The sequence below is a fragment of the Carya illinoinensis genome, chromosome 2, assembly GCF_018687715.1.
Source record: "Carya illinoinensis cultivar Pawnee chromosome 2, C.illinoinensisPawnee_v1, whole genome shotgun sequence".
In the NCBI taxonomy this organism is placed as follows: domain Eukaryota; kingdom Viridiplantae; phylum Streptophyta; class Magnoliopsida; order Fagales; family Juglandaceae; genus Carya; species Carya illinoinensis.
Genome location: NC_056753.1, coordinates 22,721,737 through 22,736,653, shown reverse-complemented (window position 1 = coordinate 22,736,653; position 14,917 = coordinate 22,721,737). Strand labels below are relative to the sequence as shown.

At 34.3% G+C, this 14,917-nt stretch overlaps 1 protein-coding gene across 3 annotated transcripts; it reads right to left on the bottom strand.

The window, feature by feature from the left end:
- Window positions 1-1,506: 1,506 nt before the first annotated feature.
- On the bottom strand, window positions 1,507-7,821 carry LOC122300376 (putative pentatricopeptide repeat-containing protein At3g16890, mitochondrial). Of its 3 annotated transcripts, none has more exons than XM_043110982.1 (3): window positions 5,420-7,821; window positions 2,683-2,906; window positions 1,507-2,246 (listed from the first exon to the last, which is right to left on the bottom strand). In XM_043110982.1, exon 1 carries the CDS (start codon window positions 7,693-7,695, stop codon window positions 5,548-5,550), a length of 2,148 nt encoding a protein of 715 aa, XP_042966916.1. In that variant the 5' UTR covers window positions 7,696-7,821; the 3' UTR covers window positions 1,507-2,246; window positions 2,683-2,906; window positions 5,420-5,547. The 3 variants fall into 3 exon arrangements, with proteins under 3 accessions (XP_042966916.1, XP_042966918.1, XP_042966917.1); XM_043110984.1 differs by having other exon boundaries at window positions 2,683-2,879; XM_043110983.1 differs by lacking the exon at window positions 2,683-2,906.
- Between the last annotated feature and the right edge of the window lie 7,096 nt (window positions 7,822-14,917).

Below are 14,917 nucleotides of genomic sequence, written 5' to 3'. Positions count from 1 at the left end.
GCACAAATCAAAATCAAAATTAAAATAAATATTTAAAAAATAATAATTTTTTTTTTTTTTGAAAGGTTGTAGAGAAATTATAAATGGGTAGTTATTTTCTCATTTTTCTTTTGAAAAAATCCAAAGAATATATGAGAGTTATATGAAAAAAATTAAAAATAATAATAATAATAATCTTCATTCTTTTTCCTCGAAATAAATAAAGATTTCCGACATTTTATGTCACCCTATGTCGACATAATGAGGCTTCGTAAAAGTATTGGAAAATATAGACATACCATTTTTTATAATTTATTTTTTTGATAAATTATTGCTAAATTTTAAATAAATGATATTATGATCAAATAATTCATAAAAATAGCATCTTTATATAAATATCCCATTTTAAAATATGACTATAAAGGCATCACAAAAATAATTGTGTATGCATCGTTACTTTTGGTCCAGTCAAAATTAAAAAATAGTATTTGAAGAATTGGTAAATTGTTTAAAGATCTGTCACATTTAACCCCCCAGAATAATTATCACACAAGAACATAAAAATAGTTGAACTGATGTGTGTTATGAAAAAATCTTGATTGAAGTGCCTCCTGACATAGTGAATCAGGACCAGATATAAAGAGCTTGATTTCCTCAGCAAGATGCCCATACTTGAAGAAATTTCCTGAGAATTATTAACAGCATAAACCACTACTTTAGCATCCCTTTCGAGAATCACATTAGACAAACCCAGATCTCTACAAAACAAATGTGCAGTAAAAGCTGCCCGAGCTTCTGTTGAAATGGAATCACAAGTGTTCATAGCTGCCAAAACATCATCACCTTGAGAGTTTCTAATCACAACCCCAATACCCATTCGAGTATGTTATTTATCAATAGCTACATTCAGTTTGCCTTGACCTAGGGACTTGCAGGTGGTGACCATACTTCTTGTTCAGCTGTTCTTGTACTCATACTACCGTGTTGCACCATATATCTGCTCTGGCAATCTGATATTCTTGCAATTGATCCACTGCTTGCCTAACAAGTCTTCATATATAACAGCATTTCTCCTAAGCCGTATCTTCCTCATAACAATTGCTATCTCGACAAATTCATTTTGATCAAGGATATTACTCCTACGCTTCATAAGAGACAAAAAGTCCACCAACAACTCATCTTCTGAACTTTTCAACAACCAACACTCCAGACATCACCAACAGCAACACAAGTCCAAAGAGCATGCACAACATTTTCACCAGCCAGACCACAAATGGGACAGAGATCTGAACCGATCACTTTCTTCAACAAGAAATTTGCTCTTATAGGTAAACCATTGTGACAAGCTTTTCAAAGAAAAATCTTAACCACCATTGGAGTAGGCAGATTCCATAGTTTCTTCCAAAAAATATCTAAATTATGACCCTTTGAAATTTCACCAATATCTGTCTATCATCATCTTGATTATGCTAGTCAATTTCGTATGTGTATAAAAATATTTGGATTATGAGTAAATACATACATACATACATACATACATATATAAATATATATTTGATCATGTTCAACCAGTTCACAGAAGACAATACAGAACAATGTTTTTTAGAGCCCAAAAAAAAGGCAGCCTTGCCTGATACACCGGAGCTTGTGTGCCTTGAAAAAGGAGAGTAACATCACCACTTGGAGTATCTAGGGGGGATTATCCCAAACATGTCAAACAATTTATACAGTTTTTTATCGATCCTTGAAAAGGTTGATAGATATGAGAAGTGGCATCACTGCAAAAACTTTAGCTGCCACTATGAACACGTGAGATTTTTGTTTTCGTGAGGTCCTAAAGATGGTTTTGCTATTTATCAATGTAAGCAGGCACTAAATGCTTTTAGAGAAAAGATGTTGTCTAAACAGCCTTTATAAACCTAATGATTTCGGTTCGATTTCCAACATGTCCGATGTGCCCTAAAATTCGATTGACACAGCCTTGTTCCAATTGCTTGCCATACGCTCCACCAAACCAGCTTCATTTTTCTTCTCGTACATGGGGGCCAAACAGGGCAACATTTCTCTCTGCTCCAAATCATGTCCATTTGGAGCTTTTTCGTATGCTAGTAACAAGCATCAGACATCAGCCAGATAAATGAATGGTACACCCAGCCATCCAAAAGGGTTATCTCCTGACCACCACTTTCTTTCTCAGGTCCAATATCACCAGACCTAGAAAACAGTTCCCAGATTTGTTGCAGCCATCACTAAATCAGCGATTTAATCTGTGTAAGAGAAACAGGAGTCTTAGATCATACATTAGAGTATTTTCCTTGCTTCCAGGAAAAAAAATAGTCACAACTCATAGATAGAGAGAGAGAGAGAGAGAGAGAGAGAGAGAGAGAGAGAGAGAAGGTGTAACACCTAGACCCAGAGTGATTTTATTTTATTTATTATTATTATTGTTATAAACTTGAGATATGTTTTGAAATAGATTTTAAGATGATATTTGTTGTTGATTTTCATCCCCTATTCCAAAATTTTATCCCGTTAGTTTTCATTTCAGTTTGAATACGACCCCCGAATTGAATTCAAACTCTCAACTCTAGACTTTATCCAATTTCTCCTCAAGACTCACGGCATCTCCCTCTCCCTCATCTATAAATCCCACACGATCCTTGGTATTAAACACAAAATTATCTGGAGAAAATAGATACATACCAGCCCAACATAACAGCCCCTACAACCAAGAAAACCACTTTCACAGCCAACCGAGACAACCAACTTGCCAGAAACAGCCATAGAAAGTGCCGACCAGCCCAATCCCGTCAAACCCACTCCCTTCCAGCCAATGGCGTCACCGGTCACTCCCAGCCACCCCAGAGCCATCGTCACTTCAGTTTCCTCTCGATCACGAGCTACGACGTGAGATTGTGAAAGCAGCACTAAGAGGTAATTAGAGTATGATCATACAATTGCATGTGTACTATAATTTTCTAATGGTATATGAAAATATGATGTTTGTCTATGTTACGCTACAAGCGAATTCAAGGTTAGATTCCTTTCACGATCTTTGATGAACTACGACATTATGCTCATACGAATGAATTTGTTGTTTGATGAAGTGTATGATTCTAAAATTACATGGAAGCCATGAAATGTTCATGTAGTAATTTAAGTCAAGTATGCCATTTAATAAAATAGTCAGATTATGTATGCCATGTTCATGTAGTACCTAGATCATGAATGCCATGTTCATGTAGTGATTAAATCATATATGCTATGTAATGTCATGAAGCATTTAGATCAAATATGTTCTGTAAAGTTCATATAAATCTTAGATCATATATGCCATGAAATGTTTATGTTTAGATCATATTGTGCCATCTACAAGAATATGTCATGTTATGCTATGCCATGTGCAAGGATATGCCATGTTATGCTATGCCATTTACAAGTATATGCCATGCTAGAAAAGTTCATGATATTAAATAAGTTCTCATGCATTAAGAAAGATAAGATGTTTAAGGGTGACACAGACTTAAGCGTGTTCACCACAAGCAATGTTAAGACGGCGCCACAGACCTAAACGTGGTCCACTATATGTTAAGTGAAACATAGACCTAAGCGTGCTTCACTTCAAGATATGTTAAGGATGACACGGACCTAAACGTACTCATCACAAATTATGTTAAGGGTAACACAGACCTAAGCGTGTTCACCACAAGTTATGTTATGCGGTGCCACAGACTCAAGTGTGGTTCACCTTATGTTAAGTGAAACACGGACTCAAGCGTGTTTCACTCCATGTTATGACAAGTTATGGGGTGCCACGGACTCAAGCGTGGTTCACTATACAATAAGTGAAAAACAAGATAAATAAGTAAATTATGCACTTACGTTTATATGTTCACCATGATTATGTATGTTTCCACTCATGTTGATGATGAATAGACAGGCTATGAGAATCTATGAATGATATATGTTTGTTTGAAGAGTCTTTCAAAAATTAAGTCTTGTTAAGTTATATTTTACGGTATGATGTACTATTACTGAGTATTCGACTCATTTTTGTTCGCTTGTTTGTTTCTTTGTTCTCTTCTATGTTTAAATGTCACAAATGATGGTTGTAAGGACGTAAAGCTAGAGGACCAGGAGCAGATCTAGTGTGAGGACTTAGTTCTTTTATGTTTTTTGGATAAAAAGTCACGCGTAGGGTTAGTTTATGTTTTTATTTTACATTTTCAGTTTTAAGTTTTCAAAAACAGTTATGTTCAATTTAATTAATGTTGTCAATAAATGTGGTATTTCAAGATATGAATCTCTTTACCGGGCAATATGTTATGTACGTTAGTAACATTTCTATCCTATGGGAACGAGGTGTTACAAAAGGTCACCAAACAACATAAAGCCATTCTTCACATTTTACAATTCCAAGCCACATCACATTGCAATAACATTAGCATGCCAACATCGTATGTGCTTGCAAGGGAGTACTTGTAAACAACACGACTCTATTTCAATTGGGTAAATTGATATTGAAAAAAGAAGATAGCATCAAGACAATCTAAAAGATGGAGTTTATTGATATTTTAGTGCCAGCATATCCAGTTGAACATTTTTGTTCATTGGGTAAAGATTGAATACCTTTTTTTTTTGATAAGTAAGAGAAAAATATTATTAATCAGAAAATAGGCAAAGCTTACACAGGAAATATACATAAGACACCTAGGACGTTCTATGTGCGATGAATTAAAGACAGGAACTCATGAACATTGTCCCTGTTTAGTACATAGCGGAAAACCAAAGCAATAAAGTGTGTAGGAAAAAGTTCTTCAACACTGCCATAGAGCGTTCCTTGTCTTCAAAGCAGCGCACATTTCTTTTCAACCAAATACACTACATAATACACAGCGGGATCATCTTCCACACTGCTGCCACTTGGTGACATCCTTGCATCTTCCTCCAACAGCCCAACAAATCTACCACTCTCGAGGGCATAACCCACGCAACATCAACCCTTTGGAAAATCTCATCCCACAACTCCCTTGAATACTAGTAGTAATCTCATTTTTATTTCCTTTCTTTTCTTCATTGATATGTTTAACACCTCACCAATGTCAATGCATGAACAACAGATAAAACACCCAAGCCAATCTGATTCATCATCCCTCTACTCTCAGAAATTTCAACCAAATTTAAAAACTACAATAAATTGGAACTTCATATCACTTAGAATGTAAAAAACCAGTAGAAGGGAATGCCCGGACAGTGTAAATTTAAAGTTTACATTGTTATATAAATTTGCTTAACTGCATCATCAGCAACTCACCATGCATATCCTACTGGGAACAACACTCTTCTAAAAGAGATACAAAAGAACCTTATTTTTTTTTTTAATTAAAGAGATACGAAAGAATTTTTGAAGTAGAAAAGTATCAAATGGCTTGCTACATACCTGTTGTACACTTAATTCCACCGATGCAATAAGCAAGACAGCAACCTAACGGTCTACAGATGCATATGTCATCAAAGCAGCATGAACTGATGAACCACAATAGCGCTGTCCTACAAGTTAGGATTGGATTACAAAGAAAGTCCACTCTTACTACATCTCTTTACCAAATTCCGAGCCTCTTCAAAGTGACCTAGCTGAACCAGAGTTTCCAAAATTAGTTTACATGTATAAGAATCGGGAACACAACCATTTACTTCCATCGAGTGAAACATCTCCTTTGCTTCAATTAGTCTCCCACATTGGCAGAGTGCCTTGATCAAAACACTGTATGTATAATTGTCAGGATGCAAACCTAGTTTTAACATGGAAATGAAAAGGTTCTCCGCTTTCTCAACCTTATTCAACCTGCAAAAACTTTGAATAAGAGCATTGAATGAGAAAGTATCAGGGCTTATTCCGTTGGCTTGCATCTTTTTCAAAAGATTCATTGATCTACCAACATCCCCAATGACACATAAAGAGCGGATCAATATATTATACGTGACAGCATTTGGGGTGACACCCCACTCAACCATTTCAATGAAACACTCAAAAGCATCACCAATCTGGTGTACTCGACAAAGGCCATCTATTATTGAACTAAATGTGAAGATATCAGGCTTAAATCCATGTTCTAAAAGCATCACCAGCAGTTCCCGAACCTTATCTAGCTCTCCATCCTTGCAATGTCCGCTAATAAGGGTATTGTAAGTGACAAGGTTAGGAGCACTTCCCATATGCTGCATGTCTCTGAAAGTCTCAGATGCCCTGTCCATCTTATTGGCTTTACACAAGCAATCAATCACCATATTATAGCAAAAAACATCAGATACAAGTCCATCCTTGAACATTTGATCCCAAAAAATATTCCCTTCCTTGCTTTTTCCTGTCCTGTATGCAGCTTCAATTAGTGCAAGATACGTACTAAACCCTGGCTTCATGCCTCGCCCTATTAAACTACTAAATAGCTCACATGTCTCATTCAAATCTAATCTCTTTATCAGACAAGTCATTACAATATTAAAGATTGAACTGTCAGGCAAATAACCTTTTGCCCCACAATTTCTTAAAAAAATAGCAGCCTCTCTCGCCATAGATTTATTCGAAAGGCAATGCAGTATAGTATTATAAGCTGATTTAGCCAAGACAGGCTGCCTCTCCACAAATCTTGATAGCAACTCAAAAGCCTTACTAGGGGCTACACAACGAAACACCCCATGAACCAGTGACCTAATAGTAGCCTCACTTGGATACACATTCCTCTCTATCATCATCTCTAAAAGTCTAAAGGCTCCGTCAACTCTATTTGCATTACAAAACCCGTCAATCAATATTGTATACGTGAACACATTCGGTGAATATCCCAAGGCCTCCATCTGCCTGACCAAACGAAGCGCCTCATCCACCACTCCAATCCTGCAAACTCCATGAATTAGGAGATTGTAAGTGAACCTATCAGGATTGCAATTATCAGCAGTCATTTGTTGGAATTTCAAATATGCCAAGTCAAGCGAATTGGCTTTCACCAATGCATCTATAACCGCATTATACAACCTCGTGGTTGGACTAAGACCCAAAAACGATATTTGGGCAAAAACTTCTGCACAATACTTTGCCAACCCCAATCTCCCCCAACTGCCGATCAGTACACAAAGCAGGTCTTCTGTAACCCGGCAACCAGAATTCCTAATGTCCTGAAGCAACTCAACAGACAAAACAACTGGACCTTTCCGAGAAAGGGTGTTAGATAAGACACCACGAATCGATTGATTCTTCGCGAATGATGGGTCGATATTCGAAACCCAGATATAAAATTTCAAAGGGTGTAATGGATTTTCTTGATTTTGCAAGACACTAGCTACAAACTGAGCAGTCAAAATGATTCTCCTCGCCTTGACCTCGTGGTTTAGCAATACAAACCAGTCCTTCCGCGACAGAATTTGAGAAATGTACTGGTGGTCAATTGGTCTAATAGTATCTTGGCGTTTCTTAGCTGGAATGGGGGCCTTTGAGATGGAAACTGAGTTGGGATTTCTGAACTGAGAGTTTAGAGGAGAAGGGTTACCTGTTGAAAGAGCTTCAGAGTTGTTCGAGCGTCCTTGATCAGTAAATTCCTTGGATTCGGCCTTTGATGGGGTATCCCTCTGAAGCTTCTTCTTATTGCAAGCTTCTTCAGGTAGGTTTCTGAGTGCGGGTGAAGCCCTGGAAGCTAAGGAAGACGACCCTCGCAGTCTCATGTCCCTCGCCAGACAAGCCGCCGAATGCTAGTCGGCTTATAAATTCTGGTGCTACGAGCCCAAGTCTTGTGGGTCATGAATGTTTAAAACAGGCTGGGGTTTAGCACTGAGGAAAATCTAAAATGGGGTTTTAGGCAGAGTAATGCTAGCTGACTATACATCGTTAGATATATAGTCGTAGAGTCGGTAACTATTACGTAATTTTTATAAAGAATAATAAAATTTATTATTAAAATAATTAATTTTTTATGTAAATCTCATATTTATTTATTTTTTTAAATAATTATATAATAATTGTATATTTTATGACTGTAAATATCATTTTTCATGTTAGATATAATTATGTTGTACAAGTACTACATACTCATTTGAAAAAAAATTAAGATATATTATTAGAAAATTAATTTTTTCAATTTTATATTTACTCACATTTTCAACAGAAATACGTGATATTTATGTATTTTATAACTGTAAATATTATTTTTCTTTAAACAAAAAAATTATAATATTAAAACTATTTTACGAGTCTATTTCACATAAATGGTAGTTTTGAAATTATTTTTAATAAATTTACGTACTTAAATTAGCTGTTGGCATTTGCATTCGGACTGAAAAATATTCAGAAATTGGAAAACCAGGTTCCACATTTAAAAAATAAATTATAAATAAAGGGGTGCCCTTGTCCTTCCCCCCTACATGATTTTTTGGGGGAGGGGGGTGGCTGGCCATTCTCTTATTGGATAGAACTCCTCATCTAGTTGCCAGGTGCTGGATTGACCCACTTGTTTGTTTGCCCACCCCGATTAAAATATAGTGCACCCCCTACTTAATCATGACCGTTGAAAAAATTAAAGAGTTTTGTTATATACAAATATAATCATATATTAATCTGTATACCAATACTGATTCATTCATATTTAAAGTTTAAATTAACACTATTTTTAATAAAATCTATTTTTTGACCAATCACATCACATTGATATACAGATTAATGCACAATTATGCTTGCAACTATATTTTTCCAAAACCAAAACCCACGTAGAGAAGACTGAACCACCAACCAACTGCAACTAGTGAACCACCATTCAAGTTACCAAATACCATCTAGTGAACCACCAACCATATATATACCGACTATGGGTGACTGTGAGAAGGAGAGAGAGATCGTTGCCGCGACAACGCCATAGAACACTAAAACAAAGGCACTGTGAGAGAGAGAAGTTCGAAAGAGACAGGCGGTCGAGAGGAGGGGAGACAACTGTTATACCCGTTTTTAAGTGTATTTGTGTAGAAAGATTATTTTATTTATTATGGTTTATGACTCTATTGTTTTAAATTTAATGTTTTATTCGCTGCATTCATTTTATGATTTTAAGTTGTATAAATTATTTTAATGTGCTTTCTTGTTATTAGTTATTATTTCACATTTAATTTATTATATGCTTTAAATGTTTTACTTTATTAATATTACGTTGTAGTATTTTTACTTAGCTTTTAATTATTTTTATTGTACCTTTTTTATTTCTTGGTTCTTTGTATTTTGGGTTGGACTCTTTTATTTCTCTTTTCTTTTCTTTTTCAGATCCAAACCCAACCAATTCCTGACCCAGCCCATCACCCATAAGCCCAGCCCCTCAACTTACCCAAAACGGTGTCACATTGGATGTCTAGGGCTTCATCTTCTTCCTTCTTTTTTCTTCCAGCGCAGCTGCCTTCTTCTTATTCTCTTATAGTTTTTGTTCTTCTCCTTTCAGCCGACAACTTTCTTCTCTTTGTGTGTTGCGTTTCTTTCATTGTTTTCCTTCAGTTGGTTAGTTGCATTTATTCACTTGCCTTTTCTTCCTTTTTTGCTATAAAACTGAAGCCTCTCTCTCTCATTTCTCTGCATTTTATTTCATGGATCTTTCACCATTGTTGCAGGTCTGGCCGAGTTTCCTAGTGCGCCTCTTTCTTCTTCATTGTTTCTTGTTTCTTTTCCTTTTTATTGTGGTGTAAAAACCCCTTCTTTCTCCTTGGTTTTCCCACGAATCTATTCTCTGTTTTGTGTCAAAAATATGCTCTGTTTTGTACTAAAATCATACTCTATTTTTGGCTTTACTTTCTTGCTCGTTTTTCCCTCCTTTTCCTCTAGTATTTTCGGGTCAGAGTTGTGTTTGAAAGCCTCATTTTCGTGCCCTATTTTTGAGCAAGCCGTGCGTGTGTACTTGGCCTTTGTTTTTCCCTTGTTGTGTAATTATATTTCCAGCCATCATCTTCAAGTGTCGTTTCAGAAAAATCATCCTTTAAATCCCTTTGTTTTCGCAACCCATTTTAGTGTAAAAAATTGTATTTTGGTAGTTTATTTTCAAACTAGTTTTTTGGAGTTAAAATTGGTTTTTGATCTTCCAGGAATTTGCCTTTAAAGCGCCGTAAATATTTTTCCAAATTTCATTATAGATTTAAATATATTATTGCGTTACAATAAATTATGACTGGTTGGTTATTCCATACTGAATCCGAAGAGTCGGGGATCAGATGGATTTGAGGACGGAGTTATTTGTTTGTTGTTGATGTTAAGAATTATTGGTTAAATTGTGTCTTGAGGTATGCATTGCATGGTGCATACATGTACATGTGTTAAATTGAGAAAAATTAATTTTATCTGTGTAAATGGATTTTCTGGTGCGTGTGTATCACGACCCCAAACCGAGATGAGGTATTATCTAGGTGGAGCTCCTCTGGTCACTCGGGAGTGGATAATACTGAGTGACACCCTCTAGGTTGTCGCTGGGCGACGATCGGATCGCACGATATGGTAACGTTGTCGTGTAGACTCCGTGGTCCCTAGGCTAGCGGTGACTAGAGGAAGGCCTGGTCCAAGTATGCACTGGACGCGAGACTAAATATCGCTCGTTTAGGTGTCACACACGTAGTCGTTACCTGCGGTGTGGCACAAGAGCCAAAGTATTCGAATGATCCCTAGGGTAGATCATGGTGCATTCATTAATTTGGAATTGATATTGGATATGGGTCATTTTCTGAAAAAATTGCGAGATTTTGTAAGAGGATATTGTGATCCATTTTCTAGAAAAACTATGATTTTCTTGGTTTGAGCCATTATCAATGGTTTGTTTTAAATGATATGTTTTGAGTCAAAATGAAATTTTAGCGTGCGTGAAAAAATGTGAATTTTGGGATATATGCATTCAGCATATTTTCATGCATATTGTTGATTGTAATATATTTTTATCTTATGGCATTTTGATTATTACTTACCTGCGGGACCATTTTTAGTACCGTAAATTTTGATGCAGAGGTTGAGGAAGAGGAGGCTGAGCCTGAAGAGGCGGCTCTGCCAGAGTTTTGACTTGGAGTTTTTTATGTTAAAATTATCTCTTCTAGTTTATATGTCTTGTAATTTGGTGTTGAAACAATATTTGAGACTTGTAATATTTTATTATGTGTGATTTAAGTGAGTTTTTTATTTAAACAAAAATTCTGGTATTTAGTTGTAAGACATTTATTATCCGCTGCGTGATTTTATTGTACACATGTTGTTTATACACACACTTGACACTTGGCGATGGGATGTGTGATCCATGTTATTATCATCCCGACACCTCGATTTTCACGTGTCTATACGTGCGAGTTGGGGACGTCACAACAACGACCGGGTCCTGGGAGATTTCCCATTTTATACGAAATCCTATATTAAAATGACATTGTTTTGAGATTTTACCTAAAACGACATTGTTTTATTAAAGAAATAGTTTTTTATATTAGATGGGCCTAGCATGAGTGTCCCTGCCTGAGTTTCCAAGTGCTGGCAAGTGCTGACACCCCAAAATTTGACGGTCAGGGGTGCCCAAGTCCACTTCTAATAGATAAAATAATGTCATTTTGATTTTCATAACGACATCATTTTTGTTTGTAGCTCTCATCTCTAAAATAGTTTTTTGACAAAGCCGAATATCTAGTTACAACTCGAGTAAAATCCAAATTTTTATAACGGAGTACCGACTCAGGTTATGATCGAGTTAACCCAGGTGAGAATCCTAACTGCATTATAAACCTGAATACTGATCGGATTAACTGGTACAAGAATAGGCACATCCTTAAAACCAATATGACTTAAGGGGGTTTAGATTCAAAGATGGAATGAGATAATTTTATATAAAAGTTGAATAAAATATTGTTAGAATATTATTTTTTAATATTATTATTGTTTTGAAATTTAAAAAAGTTGAATTGGGATTTAAAAAAATTAAATTGTTTATTATATTTTTTGTAAAAATTTGAAAAAATTATAGTAATAAGATGATATGAGATGAAAAATCCAAATGATCTCTTATAGCTAGGGCTACAAACAAACTGAGTCAAGCCAAGTTCGAACAAGGGGACTCGAGCTCAATTAGCATATATATCTGCTCGAACTTGACTCGAGCTTGAAAAGTATTAGAAATTTATGATTGAGCTCAGCTCGACTAAGTAAAATTAAGATCAAACTCGACCCAAACTCGAATACCAAAAATATATGAGTTTATACAAGCTCGAACTCAAGTTAAATCTAATGCACAAATAAGATTATTTCTTGTAATCAATTTTAACTAGAATTTTGATAATAAATATTAGACTAACTCTTATTGCAAATGACTATCACGCCACTTAACACAACATATTTATTGTTAGGACTGCAAGTGAACCAAGTCAATTCGAGTTCAAACAAGAGATCTTGAGCTCGATTAGCATATATATCTGCTCGAGCTCAAAAAGTATTAGAAATTTATGATTGAGCTCAACCCACCTAAGTAAAATTAAGATCAAACTCAACTTAAACTCAAATACCAAAAATAAACGAGTTTATTCAAACTTGAGCTCAGGTTAAATCTGATGCACAAATAAGATTTTTTTTTTTTATTCAATTTTAACTAGATTTTTTATAATAAATATTAGATTGAACTCTTATTGCAAATGACTATCACACTACTTAACACAACATGTTTGTTGTAAATAAATCAATGATTCATCACTTGTCAATTGTCACAATATAGTTACAATTTTAAATAGTAGATCACTAATTATAACATCAACTAAGAAAACAAACTAAATAAATGGTAGAAGAAAAGTATCAAGTCCTCCAACTCTTATTCATGACTTCAGCTGAATTAGCCCAATTTCTGATGCACAGCACTATAGAAGTCAACAACACATGACTATCACAGATTCACATTGCTTATTCACAATATTCTTATTGCAAATAAATCAATGATTCATCTCTTGCCACAATATAGTTAAAAATAGATAAATGATCTCAACTTCAAAGGTATCACAATAAATTACAATTTCAGATGGTCGATCCCTAATTATAGCATCAACTAGGAAAACAAAATTAAAAAAAAAAATGGTAGAAAAAAAGTCCTCCAACTCAATCACTTCAGCCCATCTCTGATGCACAGCAACACATTACATAGCATTACTTATTCACAACATTCTTATTGCAAATAAATCAATGATTCATCACTTATTACAATATAGTTACAAATTGAAATATGTAAATAATTCTAACTTCTAAGGTATCACAGATTTATAATAATTACTTCTAAATCATAGATTCAGATTTACAAACTAAAAAGTCCTCCAATTCTTATTCACTTCAGCCCATCTCTGATGCACAGCAGCACATTACATAGTATTGCTTATTCACAACATTCTTATTGCAAATAAATTAATGATTCATCACTTGCCACAATATAGTTACAAATTGAAACAGATAAATAATTTCAACTTCAAATATATCACAGATTCACAATAATAACTTAATCACATATTCAGATTTACAAATTTAAATGTCCACCAACTCTTATTCACTTCAGTGCCATTTCTGATACACATATTATATAGGAGCCAACATTTTCATTATAAATAAATCAATGTAAACACGTTGGCTTTCACCTTTGAATATAAGAGCCAATTCTATATTTGACAGAGTTACATAAGTATGTAAAAGTTGGTCTTAGTTTAAAGAGAATAATAATAATAAAAAAAAAGATAAACACTTCAGTAGCTCACATAATTTTCAACTTACCAAAACACCTAATATTGAATCCACTAATCTTAATTAAGAGTAAGCAACTTATTGATAAAATGATAAACACTAATAATAAACACCTAGTCTAAAAATGAATGAAGCACAATAGATTAAATAATAACCTATAGAATAATAAATAATAATAATAAACAACCTAATAATAATAGCCAAGAATAACAATCATGAAAGTAATATCAAACCATTTCTTTGAGCACCAAGTACAAAAATATAACACTACAAAAAATTACTTCATGTTTTCCATATTTCTACATCAAGTACAATTATATTTAAAAAAAAAAAAACAATCATTTGCACCATTCCCTATGCTTCTACAATTCAAGTAAGTCAACTATTCAAGTAATGAAATTACCTAAATGTCCAAACTTTCAAAAAAATTCAAATTTCCAGCAACCTTATCTAGCTGGATAGCTCCAACGAGTCAACAAGTTTTTGTGGAAAATAATTATATCCTTAATAAAACAATATATCCTATAAGTATACTTCCTTTAACTGCTAATAGTAGATTAATTTACAAAATAAAAATAAAAAACAGCCAAAAGCCATACTCATCAACCTATAATGCAAAATATACACGATATCATTAGCAACATGATGTAACAAAATAAAAATTTAATAATAAATAATATTATACTAAAAGGCAAAAACATACAACTTGTCAGCAATTCAAATCAGGGTAGTAAAATCTCTTTATAAATTGGTTCTTCTCTCTACAAAATAAAAGAGAAAAATTAGTTAGGACAAGTTCTCAATAAGTTAAGACAAGATGGTAATGAAAAATCACTAAATAAAATTATACTTGATGATTTTTTCAAACCATGAAGTATCCAAACCCAATTAGGTCCTCATAACAACTTTTTTGTTATTTCAATAGATATTGATGCACGATAAGGATCAATCACTCTACCACCAACACTAAATGTAGATTCTGAAACCACTGTAGTAATTGGAATTGACAAAATATCACATGTCATCTTAGATAAAATGCGGTACTTTAAATCATTAACCTTCCACCACTCCAAGGCATCGAAATCTGAATCTGAATCCTCACTACAAATACATAAACATTCCTCTAAGTAAATATCCAAATCAGATTTTACTAGTTAAATGATATCAACACTTATAACAATGATTCAA